Source organism: Anolis carolinensis, chromosome 3 (assembly GCF_035594765.1).
Source record: "Anolis carolinensis isolate JA03-04 chromosome 3, rAnoCar3.1.pri, whole genome shotgun sequence".
Lineage (NCBI taxonomy): Eukaryota > Metazoa > Chordata > Lepidosauria > Squamata > Dactyloidae > Anolis > Anolis carolinensis.
Window position 1 is genome coordinate 237036184 of NC_085843.1, and position 19590 is coordinate 237055773.

Genomic DNA, 19590 nt, shown 5'->3' on the forward strand with positions numbered 1-19590 from the left:
TTTTTATCTTGTGCCTTTTTTATTGGTGTCTGTTCTTTGTCAATATTTACTTTTCATGCTGAGATCCATTATGAATTCCACAATAATCAATGCTGTAGGGATTTTTAAAAAAAATAAATGGGTCACACTGAAATCTAAAGCAAGGATTGTGGAAGAATCGGCATGAAGCAGGTGGGAATCCTTCATAAAATTTCTCATTACAAAATATATCACAAGGGTAATGAGATTAAATCTTGTCAAAAATAAAAGCAAAAACCTTCCTATTTATGTGTGTCTGGTATTCTTTTTCCTGACCCATATAGAACACTGGAGTGATAAATTTTTATTGAATATGTGATTCGCCATTTGTCCATTACTTAGAATTGATTATGATGTTTAAGAGCTTTCCAACCAATAATTATAAAATATTTTGTGCATCTATGCTAATAGATATAGGTAAAGGTCTAGTTGTGTCCGACTGGGGGTTGGTGCTCGTCTCCATTTTTAAGCCGAATAGTTGGCGTTGTCCATAGATGTCTCCAAGGTCATGTGGCCGGCATGACTGTGTGGAGTGCCGTTACCTTCCTGCTGGAGTGGTACCTATTGATCTACTCACATTTGCATGTTTTCAAACTGCTAAGTTGGCAGAAGTTGGGGCTAGCAGCTGGAGCTCACCATGCTCACTGGATTTGAATGCCCACCTTTTGGTCAGCAAGTTCTGCAGCTCAGTCGTTTAATCTGCTGCGCCACTGGGGGCTCCTCTACGCTAATATATATGTTTTAAAACGAGTGCTGTGTACTAATTCTCCTGTGCCGTTCTGATTCTTGGGTATTGCAGTGTGTAGATACACAATCACTGCTACTTTTTCCTCATGTAGCCTGCAAGCCCCAATATTCAAACTGTCCCTCATGATTTCCAACCCCCAAGAAGCTGGTTTTTAAAAACAAGCTCTGATCAACATAGGAATAGTGGAGTATGAAATGAAAGCAAAAGTGTATTACTTTAATGTTCATTATTCATTCCCCACTATAAGCTATAATACAGGTGCAGGACTTATATTTTGATACTTCTTTTAAAGCCACCAGTGTATGAAATACAAGATCTTGTTTTTCAAACTGGAATGACTCATTGACATCAGTACAGTACATCATTTAATTGTTACAAAACATAGAAAACTGAAGCCTTGGCAATTGCTGATCTGGCTGGATATGGTAGAGTTTCCTCCTTTCTGTGTATTTTCTGGACAATGAAGACCATACTGTATTTATTGTGTCAGAAGTGAATTGAGAATAGTTATAATGTGTAGAAAAACCACAAACAAAAACTTGGCATGATATTAAGTGTCCTTTGACCAGAAGCTAGCCACTTGGGAGTCCTGGTGTGGCTGTAAGGAGGTCCTCCATAGTGCATGTGGCAGGGCTCAGGCTGCATTGTAGTAAGTGGTCTGTGATTTGCTCTTCTCCACACTCATATGTCATGAACTCTACTCTGTAGCCCTATTTTTTTAAGGTTAGCTCTGCATCTCGTGGTGCAAGAGCGCAGTCTATTCAGTGCCTTCCAAGTTGCCCAGTCTTCTGTGTGCCTCAGTTTCTCATCTGGTTTGATACTGTGAACCTACATGATTGTCTGATGTGTACCAGCCTACATAGGAGGGTTTAAATATCTTACAAATACGCACATAATACAGAGGGGCACTAGTGTAGATGTGCTTGAAAACAGAGAGAACTATATGCATCTTTTACTCCGAAATTAATTCAATTTATTTTAAACAGACCTTTGTGACAAGTCTGGAATCTTATGTAAACACAATGGGGAAAAATAATCCCAGTGTAAAACTAAAAAAGACTGCTTATCAGGCAATAAGCTTGAACTCAGGCTGCAAGCACCACAGAATAATTTTGATTAAACAATTTGATAGAAGCATATTGAATCATATAGTATGTATTATATTGCACTGCCAGTTGGACTGCCTGCCTCATCATATGCATGTTTATTGACAAATAGCTATATAGGCATTTGGGTATCATCAGTCTATTGGGCTCTTGAAAACTGCTTCCTTCAAGTTGGCAGCATCATGTTTTTATGAATACTGGAATATTACAGCTACATAAATGTAAAATAATTTTACTCTCTGGTATATTCCTTTGTGGTCCATTTTTGCCTGTAGCAGGACATAAGCTTCCCGGTTCCGCTCCCTTTACCACCAACCCCAACGATGTTCATGATGACCCAGTTCTGTAGTTACGAGGAATGGCAGAAAATTGAATGCATAAAGAATAGCCTTGACTTGAATATCCTATGACATCTTAAGAACATAGTTTGGAAGAGTAACAAAAACACCCAATCCATTTATTTCCTCATTTACATCACACACTTTCCACAAGATTGCCTGTAAATTAAGAATATTGACTAGACAGCCAGCCCAAGATAATTGTACTGATCCTAAAACTACATCATTTACTGCATCATTCAGTAGCCAGTTTCTCCCTTCCTCTTGACAGTGCTTTGATGGGTACCACTCAAAACGGATTGCTTCATTTTGCCGAATGGGCTGGACCTGGGTTGTAGAATACAAACCTTCCTTAGTGGTTAGTTGCTACTCCACAAGAACGTAACTTCTGTTCTTAAAATGTCGAATTACTCCTCAATAAAGGATATATATTAAAGGTTTCGGTCTATCGATGCCTCTGAACTACTTGCCTTATGCCAAGTCTACTGCAGTATTCTGGCAATGGCTGCCCAGAGTTTTGGGCTGAGAAGTTTTACAACAGCAATAAAAACAACAACTGCAACAAATTATTATTATTATTATTATTATTATTATTATTATTATTATTATTATTATTATTATTTTATACCCTGCTTTTTCTCTACACAAAGGAGCCTCATAGTGACTTCCTTTAAAAGCATCTCAATAAAATTTAAACTCTACAAATATATAAACTTTAAAACAGAACTAAATATTAGCTGTATTAAAACATTTACCCTTTTCACTAGAGATGGCAGTTTACTCAACTTGAGGGTTTATATGTGGATTCTAATATAAAATTAGGCTTTTTTCTTGATATTAAGAGCTCTTTCTGTCAGTAACAAATTTTCAACTTGAACCTTGAAATGAAAATTTCCCAGCTCACTGGCCAAAAAAATGAACCAAGACTCCTATGCCATTGAGCCTCCTCAGGTATTATCAATGAGAAGTGAACCCAGTGATCAAGTACAAGAAATATTAAGGGTGCCTCTCCACCAGAATTTTCCAAACTATGTGTTCTAACACATTAGTGTGTAGGTGTTTCATAAGCTAAATCATATATTTTGAAAACATAAATGAAAGGTTTTCATGAGATAGGTTGTGTCCCCACATATGTCATTACTACAATTGATGTATGTGCCTGTATCTCTTACAAGGGGTTGGTTTAACCTCTAGTTTTGTAATAAAACTGAATTGCTGTGTCACAAAATGATTCATGTAAAAAAAAATGTGTCACCAACATTTTGCCACGATGGTGCAACAAGTTAAACCTCTGAGCTGCTGAACTTGCTGACAGGAAGGTTGGTAGTTCGAATCCACAGGACAGAGTGAGCTTCCACTGTTAGCCCCAGCTTCTGCCAACTTAGCAGTTTGAAAACATGCAAATGTGAGATCAGTAAGTACCATCTCGGCAGGAAGGTAAACAGTACTCCATGCAGTCATGCCGGCCACATGACCTAGTAAACCTGGTTTACTCATGAATTTTAACTGGTTAACCCAAATCCCCATGCTAAGTCTATGAGACGCAAAACATTAAGAGTCCCTCCAGACACTATCTCAATCAGATATTGACAGGTTTGTAGCTGGGGGGGGGGGGATGCTAGGGGTTCAACCCCCCCCCCCCTGAAATTTTCAAAACCCCTTCCGAAATTTTTTTCTGGCTACGACCCTGCTAGGGGGTATCTACAGACAACGCAGACTCTTCGGCTTAGAAATTGAAATGAGCACCACCCCCAGAGCTGGATATGAGCACCACCCTTCAAGAGCCATAAGGAGAAGCCTTTACCTTATCTGTTTTTCTAGGCATTGAACGTTTGCCGAGTCCCCTCGGGAAAATAGGACGGAATACAAATAAAGTACTATTTTATTGTATGACACAGCACACAAGATAGATATGCTGGATTTCGTATCACAAAATCACAAGTTGAACACTTCCCAAGTGTCTAGAACTGTGTGATGTGTTTTCGGATGATGCGCACAGATCCCAGTAGGGTGGCCTTTTGCAGTTGGCAGAGCGTAATTTTGTCAATGTCTGTTGTTTCCAAATGCTGAGATCTTTTGGCACAGCACCCAGTGTGCCCATCACCACAGGGACCACCTGCACTGGTTTCTGCCAGAGTCTTTGAAGTTCAATCTTCAAAGACTTATTATTATTATTATTATTATTATTATTATTATTATTATTATTAACATGAAATGCTAGGAACGCTCTGATCAGCACTGTAGAATTAATGTCGTTTGACCCCACTTTCACTTTGTATTTTTTTAAATACCATTAATATTTAATTATATTTTATTGCTGGTATATTTTTAGGTTTTATCAGACACGCTGAGGCCCCTTCCAGACAGCTATATAAAATCCATATTGAACTGGATTATATGGCAGTGTGGACTCAGATAACTCAGTTCAAAGCAGATAATGTGGATAATCTGCCTTGATATTCTAGGTTATATGGCTGTGTGGAAGGGCCCTGAGTTTCTTTTTTTCAGAGGGAAAAAGCAGGATACAAATAATAATAACAACAACAACAACTTTCATGCAGTGATTCAAGACAATGGAATCAAGGAAGCTGTAGTTGAACTAGGTCTGTACCAAGGAGTGCTGGTGCCTCACCAAACTATAAATCCCACAACTCCATAGCATTTGAGCCATGAAACTTAGGGTGCTTCCAGACAGGTCCTATATCTCAAGATCTGATCCCAGGTTTTCCGTTTATCCCAGGTTATCTAGCAATGCGGACTCATATAATCCAGTTTAAAACAGAAAACCTGGGATCAGTTCCAGATATATAGGGCCTGTCTGGAAAGACCCTAAAAGTAGTGTCAAACTGCATTGTTGTAGATGCACCCTTCATCAAACGTTTGTTGTTGTTTATTCATTCAGTTGTTTCCAACTCTTTGTGACCTCATGGACCAGCCCATGCCAGAGCTCCCTGTCGGCTGTTGCCACCCCCAGTTACTTCAAGGTCAAGCCAATTACCTTCAAGGATAACATTAATCCATCTGTAGTATGGACTGGTTTGATCTTCTTGTGGTCCAAGGCACTCTCAGAATTTTTTGCCAACAACACAGTCCAAAAGGGTCTATCTTCCTTCTCTCAGCCTTCCTTATGGCTCAGCTCTCACATCCATAGGTTACTATGGGGAATACCATTGCTTTAACTATGTGGACCTTCGTTGCCAGTGTGATGTCTCTACTCTTCACTATTTTATTGAGGTTGGCCATTGCTCTCCTCCCAAGAAGTAAACGTCTTCTGATTTCCTGGCTGAAGTCTGCATCTGCAGTAATCTTCATGCAGTCTGTCACTGCCTCCATGTTTTCTCCCTCGATTTGCCAGTTGTCAATCAGTCTTGTTGCCATCATCTTGGTTTTCTTGATGTTCAACCCAGCTTTTGCACTTTCTTCTTTCACCTTGGTGAGAAGGCTCCTCAGCTCCTCCTTGCTTTCAGCCATCAAAATGGTATCGTCTGCATATCTAAGGTTGTTAATGTTTCTTCCAGCAATTTTAACTCCAGCCTTGGATTCCCCAAGCCCTGCACGTTGCATAAATGTGTTCTGCATACAAGTTGAATAGCTCGGGTGAGAGGATACAGCCCTGTCGTACTCCTTTCCCAATCTTGAACCAGTCTGTTGTTCCATGGTCTGTTCTTACTGACCAAAATTATAGAGTCGTTTACCTCATCTAAATAGCATGACAAATTGTAGTTGTCATAAACTAGGAAGTTGGGAAAACTGGAACATGCAAGGCAGTAAAGGCAGAGGATATTCATAATTGTAAAACATTGGCTTCATGGCATGATGATGATGATGATGATGATGATTTGGCTGTGATGACTGAACCACCTTAGTGTGAAAAAACATCTGTGCATTCGTGTTTGGACTAGCAAATCAAATATGAGTCTACCTAGAAGAGGTTGTTTTATGATGTTACGCATCTGCTGAGCAAAGTCCATAATATATTTTATCCCAAATGTATCAATTCCATTCCTGGGGAACTGCATTATACCTGTAGTCTAAGGAAACACTGTCTGATTATAATAAGAAGTGTTCTGTGTATTGTGATTTTGTTTTTTGTTACTGCCATCAATTGAATGCTGCCTGTAACCTCAGTGTTTGATTGCTTCTTTTTAAAATTCTTTACTTTATATGGGTTTAACTTTGTTTTGTTTTAACCTTTACTGTAAGCTTCAATCTCATATTGGGAGAAATGTGGAATACATAATTAAATTACATTACTAGATTACTAGTTTTTTTATTATCCTGCATTACATTTGACATGGTCTGATCTAAGGTCTACGTACGTCCAAGGCTCTTGGAAGAATAGAATTGCGTAGCTATGTATTTTAAGCTTGTATAGTTTTTTTTTATTAATTACTGTTAATCATTTTAGATGTGTTGTTGATTTTTATTGATTGTATTTGGGCATTGAGTTTTTCCAGTTGTTGTAAGCCGCCTTGAGTCCCCTCGAGTGAGAAAGGCGGGATAAAAATGTTGTAAATAAATAAATAAATACTGTGGCTACTTGGTTTTTATACAGATTCCTCAGGAGACAGACAAGGTGATTTGGTATCCCCATACCACCAAGAACTTGCCACAATTAATTATGATCCATAGATCAAACTGTACTATACCAAAAGTATTAGTAGACTCTCTTCTGTCAGAGGTGACAAGGTTCTGGAGTTCAGTTCACAGGATGGGCGCTTTTCCTCTTCCGCCCTCAAGGGGGCGCCCGCAGCAGAGGTTCGGCTTCCTTTTCCTTCCCGCTTGAGTTTCCGGGCTGTGGAAAGGCAATGGCGGCCGGAGGGGTGGACGTGAGGGCTGTAGATGTGGAGGAAGATGCCTCCCAGCTGGTCTTCCCCAAAGGTGAGCGACTAGCTCCGAGGAAAGGGAAACGCCGTGGACTTGGGCCCTTCCTTCAGGTGTTTTGGACTTCAACTCCCACCATGCCTAACAGCCTCAGGCCCCTTCCTTTTCCCCCTCAGCCGCTTAAGCGGCTGAGGGGGAAAAGGAAGGGGGCTGAGGCTGTTAGGCATGGTGGGAGTTGAAGTCCAAAACACCTGAAGGAAGGGCCCAAGTTCGCCCATGCCTGCTGTGGAATGAATGCAGTTTGACCCCACTTGAACTGCCATGGCTCGGTGCTGTGGGAGTTGGAATTTTTTCAAAGACTTTACACTTCCCAGCCCGAGTGTTGGCGCCCCGTCAAACTACAGCTCCCAGGATGCCATAACACTCAGCTATGGCACTTGGAAGTTGGTGTCAAACTGCATCTACACCAGGCATGGGCAAGCTTCTGCCCTCCTGGTATTTTGGACTTCAGCTCCCACTATTCCACAGCTCAAGACTCTGGAGTCACGGGAATTAGAGTTTGACAAGGGGTGCATCCACCCTATGGAATTACAGTAGAGTCTCACTTATCCAAGCTAAACGGGCCTGCAGAAGCTTGGATAAGCGAATATGTTGGATAATAAGGAGAGATTATGGAAAAACCTATTAAACATCAAATTAGGTTATGATTTTACAAATTAAGCACCAAAACATCATGTTATACAACAAATTTGACAGAAAAAGTAGTTTAATACGCAGTAATGTTATGTTGTAATTACTGTATTTACGAATTTAGCACCAAAATATCATGATATATTGAAAACATTGATTACAAAAATGGCTTGGATAATCCAGAGGCTTGGATAAGCGAGGCTTGGATAAGTGAGACTCTACTGTAATGCCATTTGGCACCCCTCTAACTGCCACGGCTCAATGCTATGGCATTATGGGAGTTTTAGTTTGACAAGGGCGCCATCCTCACTGTAGAATGAATGCTATTTGTCATCATCTATTGTAACTGCCACAGCTCAAGATTGTGGAATAACAGGAATTGTAGCTTGGCATGGGCTGCGCCACACTGTAGAATTAATGCTATTTGTCATCGTCTGACTAAGGCATGGGTAAACTTCAGCCCTCCTGTTGTTTTGGACTTCAGCTCCCACAATTCCTAACAGGCTGTTAGGAATTGTGGGAGTTGAAGTCCAAAATACCCAGAGGACCAAAGTTTGCCCCTGCCTGGTGTAGGTGCACCCAAAGTGTTTCCCTAGCGCAGTGGTTCTCAACCTGTGGGTCCCCAAGTGTTTTGGCGTACAATTCCCAGAAATCCCAGCCAGTTTACCAACTGTTAGGATTTCTGGGAGTTGAAGGCCAAACCATCTGGGGACCCATAGGTTGAAAACCACTTGCTAGTGGGAGGTTTTCAGTTTCATGATCTGGTTTGTCCCCCCCCCCCCCCCAAGCTGCATTTTTCTTATTGTGAAAACATTATTCTTTTTGAATTTGCAGGATGTAGCTGTTTTTAAACTGTGTTAACTCAGCAGTGTAGAAGCACCCTTCATTTGCAAAGAGCTACTGAGTTCGTCCCAGGGTGCATCTACGTGATAGGATTAATGCAGTTTGACACCACTTTTACTGCCATGGCTCTATGCTACAGAATAATAGGAGTTGTAGTTTGGTAAGGCCTGAAACCTGTGCTGCCAAAGAGTTCTGGTGCCTCACCAAACTACAAGTCCCAGAATTCCATAGCATTGAGCCAAAGTGGCTAAAGTTGTGTCAGATTGCATTAATTACTACAATGTAAATGCACTTTCAGACTGCACTTTCTATTGATTAGGATGGGAAGGTGCATGATCCAGCGGTTTTCAAGCTAAGCATCTCTGCATCTGGTCTATAATTGGGTGGGGGAGACAGTTTGGCATTAGAGGTTCTCTGGATAGGACCAGAAAGGAAGCTTAGTTTTTTTATTATTCTGTTGCCTCTTCTTGCTGCCCCATAGCTGGACCAGGTTGAGTATCCCTTATTCCAAATGCTTGGATTTGGGGATATTTTTTTTTCATTTTGGATTATGGATATTCTTATTTGTACATAATTTGATGTCTTTGAGATGGGACCGTAGTCTACACACAAAATTTCTTTTGTTTCACATTCATCTTATAATCATAGCCAGAAGGCAATTTGAGAGGCTGTTTTTAAAATAATGGTGTGTATGAAACAAAGTGTGTGTACATTGAACCATCAGAAAGCCAAAGAGTCACCATCTCAGCCTCCCATGAAGACAACTTTGGATTTTGGAGTGCAGGTAGTCTCTGATTTACAAACATCCGGCTTACAGACGACTCTTAGTAAAAACAAGAGTGAGACAACAGGAAGTGAGAGAAATCTACCTATAAGAAAGGAAATTCACTTCTGGAAGAGTTATCATGGAGAAAAATGTCAACACTGAAGCTTTATCACCAATCTTTGTTTCCACAACAAGCAATTTTTTTCAAAATCCAATGATCACAGAGACAGAAAGTGAGGTGAAATCTTCTGAATACAGACAGCAACACAAACACCACCAAGGTGTTCACCCTCCCCTGTGATCCAAAGCACTCTCTCTCTTTCTCTCTATATACATATTTGGCTGGAGTTACACTTAAAATGTACATGTTCCAACTTACAAACTCAAGAACAAATCTACAAAACCTATCTTGTTCGTAACTTGGTGACTGTCTATATTTTGGAATTCTGGATAAGGGATGCTCAACCTGTATTAAGACACACTTGATAGATATAAACCCAGTTCAAATCTATGTGATAACTAGATAGATGTCACATGACATAGATTTGTTATGTGCCATAAAGTAGGTTTTTGTAGTAAGTGTATATCTTGAAAAAGGGTTGATCTGTAGCCCTCTCAAAGCAGCAGTCTTAAACAAATGCTTGTTCTTCCTTAGCAAAAACAGAGTTGATACTACACTTTTCATATGATTGCTTATCTTAAGTGTATCTTGTTGCCTTACACATTGTTCATATACACATGGTTCAACTTCCATACTTTGAAACTTTGGCTACCATTCCTATATCCAAACTGCTTCAGTTATTGACTGCAGCAAACTACCTGAAAACTTCATAGCTGAAGTGATTGGGATAACAGTTTTATTAGCCAAAGCCAATAGTAGTATACAGTTTGATTACTGTATATATTTATGAAAAGCATTTATGTAGTACTGTTTTAGACATAGGTTTTTTCTCAGCTAATTATATCTAGCATTACTCTATACACTGGGAGGTTCTGGATATTTCTCGTAGGATCAGTCATATTATTGTTTTACTCATTTCTCTTAATAGCCTTAAGTACTACCAACCTATTCCTGCTTCACACACAGATCAGTCCTAAAATAGTACCCATAAAGCTGTGTTTTTCTGTTTCTTTTGATCTATTGCACTCTTCTTTACCTACAGAGTTTGAGACTGCTGAAACCCTTCTCAATTCAGAAGTGCACATGCTTCTTGAACATCGGAAGCAGCAGAATGAAAGTGCAGAAGATGAGCAGGAGCTCTCTGAAGTCTTCATGAAAACGCTGAACTATACCGCTCGCTTCAGCCGCTTCAAAAACCGGGAGACTATTGCTAGTGTTCGCAGGTATGTAATCCTGAGAATAAAATATTTTGTCATTTACATACACAAATTTTGTATATGCCTATGTTTTAATGGTTTTAGTGATTTTAATTTATAGTTATATGTCTATGTCTAGCTAGATCTTGGAGTCCTTGTGGACAACAAGTTAAATATGAGTCTACAATGTGATGTGGCTGCTAAAAAAGCCAACGGGATTCTGGCCTGCATAAATAGGGGTATAGCATCTAGATCCAGGGAAGTCATGCTACCCCTCTATTCTGCCTTGGTCAGACCACACCTGGAATACTGTGTCCAATTGAAGGGAGATGTTGACAAGCTGGAAAGCGTCCAGAGGAGGGCAACTAAAATGATTAAATGTCTGGAGAACAAGCTCTGTGAGGAGCAGCTTAAAGAACTAGGCATGTTTATTCTGTAGAAGAGAAGGCTGAGAGGAGACATGATAGCCATGTACAAATATATGAAGGGAAGTCATAGGGAGGAGGGAGCAAGCTTGTTTTCTGCTGCCCTGCAGACTAGGACGCAGTACAATGGCTTCAAACTACATGAAAGGAGATTCCACCTGAACATCAGGAATAATTTCCTCACTGTTCGGGCTGTTCGGCAGTGGAACTCTCTCCCCCGGACTGTGGTGGAGGCTCCTTCTTTGGAGGTTTTTAAGCAGAGGCTGGATGGCCATCTGTCGGGGTGCTTTTAATGCGATTTCCTGCTTCTTGGCAGGGGGTTGGACTGGATGGCCCATGAGGTCTCTTCCAACTCTACTATTCTATGATTCTATGATTAATTTATCCTCAGGCTTGAGGATTATCAGCTTAGCTAAAGTAGTTTACACCAAAAATAAGTGTTTGTTTTTTAAAAAAAAACCAAGTTTATGTAATATAGTATAGCCCGAAGATCAAACTGGCCAGTATTACTGAAAGATCTAATACAGTCTTGGCATGTCTTTTCTATCACAGGTAGAACAATCAGTACTTAATGCACTACTCCTAACCAGTAGAGAGTAACCATATAAGCAAAGTGTTATTTCCATGTTTTGACACAGTACTGATTCTTTGCATCCTAGAGCATTTGAGTATTTTCTTTTCCTGTATCTGTTTTTTATTTTTTCTATTAAATCTTTTATTCATTGTTTATATTTTTAACATTTTCTCCCATTACGTAGTTTGCTGCTCCAAAAGAAGCTCCATAAATTTGAACTGGCATGTTTAGCTAATCTCTGTCCTGAAACAGCTGAAGAGGCAAAAGCATTAATTCCCAGGTGAGTTACCCAAAGTCTAAGGGGTCTTTTTAATACTCCCAAGAGTTTACAAAAGCACAAGCAAAATCCAAATACTAGCATTTCCATGTTGTTGTTCCAGAATCAGATTGCCACACCAGTTGGTTTTCAGGGGTCAAATATTCTTAAAAATCATGACACTTGCAGAACTGATGTCAATTTAACACAATTACTTTTTAGTGTCTTTTAGAATAGTTGCTTTTACTATTTAAATAAAGGCTTTCATTATTTGTTTTTATTATTTCAAGAAATGTAAGTACCATAATACCTTGGTCTTCCAATATAATGTCAGATAATAAAGCTGTTCAATGAATTATTTAGTTACACAAACCTTACTGAAAATTAATATCATCAAAATTTAATCAGATTATTCAGATGGTTGGTACAATTAGGACATATGTTTTGTCCTGTCAAATGCCCTACATCTTCTTCCATGGTGCATGAAGCAAAGTACATTGTTTTCTGGTTTAATCAAATCACAGTGTTGACTTGTACCCAGATTGACAAAAATAGTTTGAGTGAGCACCCCACTTTTAAATTAAACAGTAGTTTGCAGTGATGGTTTGGAAAGATTGCTCAAACTCTACTCTGCTAAGCTCAATGATGTAGTAAGATAAACAAGCTAGTAACCTATTTTTGCAGCCAAGTATTTCTTTTTAATTGGCTTCAGCATTAAATCTGTTGATGATTAATAAAGTTAATGCTTGTCTCTATGTAACATTATTTGACCAATCAACCGTAATGATTGGTCTTATCTTCTGTGATGGTGAGTGGGAAAATGTTCTGTGATAGTAAGTGGGAGAATGTAGTGTCAAGTACACTGACAGTAGGTTTGAAGGCTTTAGCATCAGTGCTTTGAAATAATAACTATTATATACTTTCCTCTTTCAGCTTAGAGGGTCGATTTGAGGATGAAGAGTTACAGCAAATTCTTGATGACATTCAGACCAAACGAAGTTTTCAGTATTAGGAGGAACTACCACACCTTTCTATAATGTGAACATGTTGGGGGTTACATTTATTCTGATAAAATCCTGGCTGTTTTTGACACCAAAGAGAAGCTTATGCTGGATTACAATTCCACCCACACATTTTTAAAAGGAATTTTTTGGCTGTTGAGGCTTGTTGAACATTGACAGAGCTGCAAAAACTCACAACTGATTGGTTAATTTAATATTCATTTCCAAATGTTGTTTTCATTGTGAATGTGCACAGAATATTTTGGGGATCAGACACATTTCATAAAGATACCATTCTCCCTTTGAACATGTGTTGTCTAAGAGAAAGTTCTTAATATTAATTTTTGAAAATTGTAATACTAGAATCAGGGTCAATAGTTCGTGTAGTTGATGTATGTGATGAAGAGGTTGTGTTTTCGTATTCATTAATAATCTTGTACAGTTGTTTTGTGTAATTAAAGTATAGTATTTTAAAGTTGGAGCCTGTGGTTCATGAATGTACTTATACACTTAATTTTTACACAATTCCAGTTGACTTGAACATAGTTTACAAAGGTAGCCAAAGGACTATTAAAAGAGGGAAGGAATTAGATTATATTTCTTATTTTCCACTTGTTTATGTATTATCTGTGTATATTACAGAAATTTCATATGTATGTGGAGAAACACTCTTGTATGCGTATCTAATTTGTTAACTGGAAATGGATTTTTCTAATATTAAACATCATGCTGTCATAATAACAGCTTAGTTTGATAAGAGGTGTTTTACTTGAAGTGTGAAACAAACATACTTAATTGGAGTGAACACATAATCTAATTAACAAAGAGACAGGAATGTGTACTGTTAGAAACCAGTCAGTTGTTTGAAATGAATTTCTCATCTGGCTTTTCAGAACCACTTTAATAATTTCAGGGTTCCGTTTTTCTCCTCTAAAATTAGTCACGGGGCAAATAAGGCTTGTTGGTTACCCCAGACTATAGCCATGTGCAAAATAGAAGAGGCTGTGAAGAACACTTGAACTGCAAAAAAAAATCATCTGAACATAGAAGTTGGTTGTGGAAGCAGCCAACTCAAAATATGAACAGCCAAATAAATATGTACTTATTAAATATTTATATATTGCCCTATATCATTAGAGCTCAGGATGCTGCACAATAAAATCAAGTTTAAAGACTACAAGAACTAAAAGAAAAGATAATTCTAACAGAAGCATCTTAATTGTAAACTATTCTATGTCATCAAGCAGGTTTTGATTTAATCATCCTATGACAGACCTCCAAGAGATTCTGTTATTAACAGACTGCCCAGGGCAATGGCTTCCTTGAGTGTGTCCATTTACCTGTGTGGTTTTCCGCTTTTCTTACTGCCCTTCACAGGGCATTAACTTTTCCAATGATTCTATGCCTGAAGTTTACTATTTTTGACTACTACTGACAGTTCAGACTAGATTTGTTGACTGCAACCAACAGTTCAGACTAGATGTGTTGACTGCAACCGACCGTTCAGACTAGATTTGTTCTCAAACACACTGATTTTATTTTGGGGGGGGGGGCAATCCATGGTATAGAACTCTCCTTCAGCACCATATTTCAAATGAGTTGGACTTCTTTTCCCCTGCCAGCTTTCACCACTGAAAAAAACCTCAGGAATGAATTCTCTTGAATTTAAAAATAGTTAAAACAACATAAACTCATGTTTAAGTACATATCTCCCCCCCCCCCCCCAGTATTTATAAAATGTGATACAGTAGACTCCCAATTAACTGGCAGATGACTTGGAAGGGTAGTTTTGGAAGAACTACGTAGACATCCTGAAGTATAAAGAAATATTGAATACTAAAGTTAGGATGAGCCATGCACTAAACTCTGTTAACCAGTGCCAATCGGGACTGGTAGATATCAGATAAATGTAGTTTCTGGTTTCTGGAGAGTTATCAAAAATAGGCCTACTACTGTACCCCATACTATACCATGCTATAAACTCAGTATTGAGTACTTGATACTAATATTGAAATACAGTAATTGAAGGCAAATTAAGACAAATACAAACTTAGTGTAACTCTGGGTTACTGTTTTATTGGGTTACTGTATTATAAAAGCGGCTTTTTTATTTAGAGCATTCTTCATTTTTTACCAGTTGCTTGAGAGTTCCAGTTGCTTGAGTTTCTGTGAACCGAGTGTCTACTGTATTTTGAGCTGGCAGTGGAATAATGCCAGCTTTGACAACAAATTATCAGCCCATCAGTGGTTCTCAACCAGGGCTCCCCTGATGTTTTTGACCTTCAACTCCTAGAAATCCTAACAGCTGGTAAACTGGCTGGGATTTCTGGGAGTTGTAGGCCAAAACCATCTGGGGACCCCAGGCTGAGAACCACTGTCCCAAGTGGAAGGCATTCTTAGGTATTAGAAAATACCTTCTTCTATATCCTAACAAAAGAGATATTTCTTTCATTGGTAAATCACAATAGTCTTAATTCTTGCAGCAGTAAGGTGCTTCTTAATTTTTCTTCTTTATTATTAAATTATCTCTTTTGGTTTGCAGAACAGAAAATAGCCATTTCCGTTTAACATTAGAATAAAACCAGACTGAAAAACTGCATCACTTTTACAAAACAACGCCAAAACCTGTTTCAAGTAGAATCTTCTCAATTGGTATACAATAAAACGTAATTATGCAAGGCATATTGGCTTTAGTTGTTAGATTGAACAACCTGTTGACTCTGATCTTTTAGGAAACAGAGAATATGCCAATGCATAAAAACAGCAGTTCTTCAGAAGTGTTTTTCAGTGCCCAAATATATATATACTTGTTGAAAGCTGAAAGGCCATTCAATGCTAATCAAGGTGGCCAATTGAAACATTCACACCTGTCTCAGACAAGAGTTCTTTCTCCCACCTTGAACATTCCAGATACTTGCCTAGTTTCTAACAGACCTTACAACCTCTGAGGGTGCCTGGTATAGTTGTAGGCGAAACGCCAGGAGAGAATGCTTCTGGAACATGACCATACAGCCCGGAAACAGAAACCCAGTGATTCCGGCCATGAAAGCCTTCCACAATACAATAAACAGTATCAAAAATTCCCACTTAAAATCATTAAAACCTATTAAGTTAAAAAAACTGAATATTATTATTACAGTTGTCTTTAATTGCGTTTGTTTTAACTATTTTAACAAATTATGATCGATTATTACTGGGCAAAGGGGCGGCCACTTCAAAGCCCTCCCATGCGTCCAGAGGCCTTAAACACGCCACTTCCGCCAGTATCCTTGCTTCTCCATCTTAAGCGCTTCCCTTTCCGGAATGGCAACCGGAACCTGCCGCTGCCCCGCTCACTCCCAAACAGGTGGCTGGGGATGCGGCTGATCCAAGTGCGCCTGCGCTGCTTGACCCTTCCCGCTCTTTCTCCGCCCCGCTACTCGGCGTGCGTGATGACGTGCCCGTATGCCCCGCCTCCAGTTGCTGGTGGGGAAGATGGCGGATGGTGGTGGTGGCGACGGCGGCTCGTGAGGCAGCAGCTTCCGGGATAGAAACGCTCTGGACGTTGGCTCTCAGGGAGCGGCTGTTGTGTGAGTGTCCCTTTTCGAGGCGGCGGGATGGCCAGAGGGAGAGAAGGAGGAGGAGCTCCGTGCGGCCCGGAGCCCTGCCGCGGCCTCCGCCATTTTTAGGCTTTGAGGGGCCTCAGGAAGAAGGAGGCCTCGGGTTTGAAGGGGGAAGCGCAATCCCAAGACTGTCACGAACCAGGCGGTGCTTGGAAGGCGACAGGGAGATGTAAATACTGTATTTTCTAGTTCTCTTGCTTCGAGCAGGACATTATGGAAAGCCATGGCCTGGTGTTGAGGGGTGTGGAATGGATCAAAGGGAGTTTCTTCCCTTTAAGGCTGTGACTAAGGGTGCATCTACACCAGACACGGACAAACTTCGGCCCTCCAGGTGTTTTGGACTTCAGCTCCCACAATTCCTAACAGGCTCTGGCCCTTTCCTTTTCCCCCTCAGCTGCTTAAGTCTGATCTACACTGTAAAATTAATGCAGTTTGACACCACTTTTAACTACGATGGCCCAATGCTAGATGATCCTGGGAGTTGTAGTTTTACAAAATCTGTAACCTTTTGTGACAGGATCCTGTCTATTACATGCGTGTGTCTAGTGGAAGCTAGTATATATTTATTATAAAGGCTATAATTATCTTGTACTAATATATCTTCGACATGGTTTTTAGAAGTCAGGTGATTGTGCAACTTTAGCACTATATTTTTTTTCCTCGCTGTGCAATTCTGTATTTGAGGATTTTAAAATGTTCAAATTAATACCTTTGGTGTCTATCCAAGGCAGAATGATGGGAATCACATTTTTAAAAACAAATATTTTGGATAAGCAGGCCATTTAGAAAATCATAACATGGATCTTGAAGTGAGTGAATGCAATATATGGAATTCTATCTTACTTTAATATACTTTGTAATGCATATTTTATTTCAAACAAATTCTGTTTCAGGTGAAACATTTCAACTTGTTGTTTGAACAGTTTTTCTTTGAAGCAATAATTAAGATGTTAAGTATGCAGATTTGGCTACCATTTGTAGTAATCACATGTGGATTGAATTGGTTTATATATGCCCTGCCTTTTTCTACAGATAGAAGTCATGTGGAGTTTCTACATATTGGGCACAATTATTTCTTAGATGTAAATATATGTATACATTTTATTTATTACCAGCTTCTCCTCATGGCTTGAGGCAGGGTACGTCATAAACACACACAGATGAACAAAGATTGACACTAATACTAATAAAATGTACAATTAAAATTCACAGTTTAAAATTGACTGGGTAGGCCTGATAGAAAAGATAGGTCTTCAATTGTATATTGAGTTCTGATAGCTCATTTAGTTGTTTGATCTCTTCTGGCAGGTCATTTCAGAGTCTATAAAGTCTGCTAATCCATGTTTTATATAATCATAGAAGTATATACACTATGACCTCTGTATCCACAGGAGATATGTTCCAAGACACACACACCATGGTTGCAAATGGCCATGGGTAATAGAAAATCCTATCTTTCAACTATTCTTGTGCCAGAAGCACACCATAGATTCAGAGAAGAGGACTTAGAGAGTCCCACAAACACTTCTGGGGATAGTATTTTGTGAGCATGAATAAGTAAAACCATGGATATCAAATTTATTATAAATGTTGTGTCTACTGAGATGTTTACCTTGTATTTGTAGAGAGATAAACATCAGCTATTAGCATTCATACTCTATTATGTTCTGCCTGTTTCTCTTATTTTGTTTCCTACGTGAGAAGCTCCTTTCAAGGCTTCTGAAATAAAACTCATCTCTTCTTGCTTTTGAATTTCGAGAATGAAGGGAAAGCAAGTTTTGCTGGTTTTGTATGTGTTCTGCCATTGAAAACCTAGTCTGATGAAGTACAAATTCTCATTCTTCATTAAAACCTGTATCAGATTGCTGAAGGAGTCAAATTTTAATTCAAGATTGTTTTTTGTTGTGGCCTTGTGAATCATCTCTAGACATGTAGGGACATCAGGCTTTAAGAGTAAGTAATATCCTAAAATACAGTCCCATAAAGATTCTACCAGTTACATAATCAGGTTGCTGTGAGTTTTATGGGCTGTATGGCAATGTTCTAGAAATATTCTCTCCTGACATTTCACCCACATCTATAGTAGGGATCCTCAGAGGTTGTGAGGTCTGCTGGAAACTAGGCAAGTGGGGTTTATATATCTCTGGAATGTTCAGGGTGGGAGAAAAAACTCTTTGTCTGTTGGTGGCAAGTTTGAATGTCCAGCTTGATTAGCATTAAATAACCTTTCAGCTTCAAAGCGAAACATCAGGAGAGCACAGATATATAAACCCCACTTGCCTAGTTTCCAACAGACCTCACAACCTCTGAAGATTCCTGCTCTGTACTTGTGTGCGAAACGTCAGGAGAGAATACTTCTGGAATATGGCTATACAGCCCGGAAAGCTTACAGCAACCTAGTGATTTCAGCCATGAAAGCCTTCAACAACACAGTTATATAATCATTTATGTCTAAGTTCACATTAGGGCTACCATAATTTAAATTTAATAAAAGATTCTGGTTAACAAGGTACAAAGTGCCATCTACCAGACAATTTCCAGGAAACATTGTAATTTTTCCCATTACATGACTTAATTATCCTCAAAAGGATCTTATTTATGCAATTTTTTCTTAAACCAGCTACTTTCCATGATAACAGAATTCAATAGAAAAAGAAAGATGTAATCTGACCAGTAACTAGGCTGGTAAACTGGTGTGCTTTCCTGTAGACTGATTTAACCATGTAGTAAGCTATTTTCTTATGTTCCAGGATGAAAGGTTTAAAAACAAAATATTTCACCCCCCTCTCCCCCTTATGATAATTATTGACAGTAACAGTAGCTTCTGCTGAGAAACTAGCATTCTGGTAGTCCCAAAGGAGCTTGCTTCAAAGCAAGAAAGAAGCCATGGGAATTTTGCTCTACAGAGGTCTAGCATTAGTCTGCCTCCTATTTGTAAAATGGTAGTCTCTGCTGAAGGTTTACATTCTAAAACTAGATTAGCTTGATTCCATTCTGTTATTTGCAGGCATTTTGAAAAGGCTTTATGTGAATTATCTTTTGCATTCAATAAGAAGGTTACATAATAAAACGTACAGTGGGA

General features: G+C 39.1%; 2 protein-coding genes across 3 annotated transcripts in view; both read left to right on the forward strand.

Annotated features, from left to right (window-relative positions):
• Positions 1-6932: 6932 nt before the first annotated feature.
• polr2d (RNA polymerase II subunit D) lies at positions 6933-13649 on the forward strand. Its single transcript, XM_003218389.4, has 4 exons — positions 6933-7091; positions 10497-10677; positions 11834-11929; positions 12839-13649. The coding sequence occupies exons 1-4, from the start codon at positions 7019-7021 to the stop codon at positions 12915-12917; spliced, it is 429 nt and encodes a 142-aa protein (XP_003218437.1). The 5' UTR covers positions 6933-7018; the 3' UTR covers positions 12918-13649.
• A 2672-nt stretch (positions 13650-16321) lies between these two features.
• Positions 16322-19590, forward strand: part of wdr33 (WD repeat domain 33) — a 66300-nt gene continuing 63031 nt past the window's right edge. For both annotated transcript variants that reach the window (XM_003218388.4, XM_016992141.2), the window contains exon 1: positions 16322-16475. The gene's annotated coding sequence lies outside the window, so the exon portion shown is untranslated. The remainder of the gene's footprint in view (positions 16476-19590) is intronic.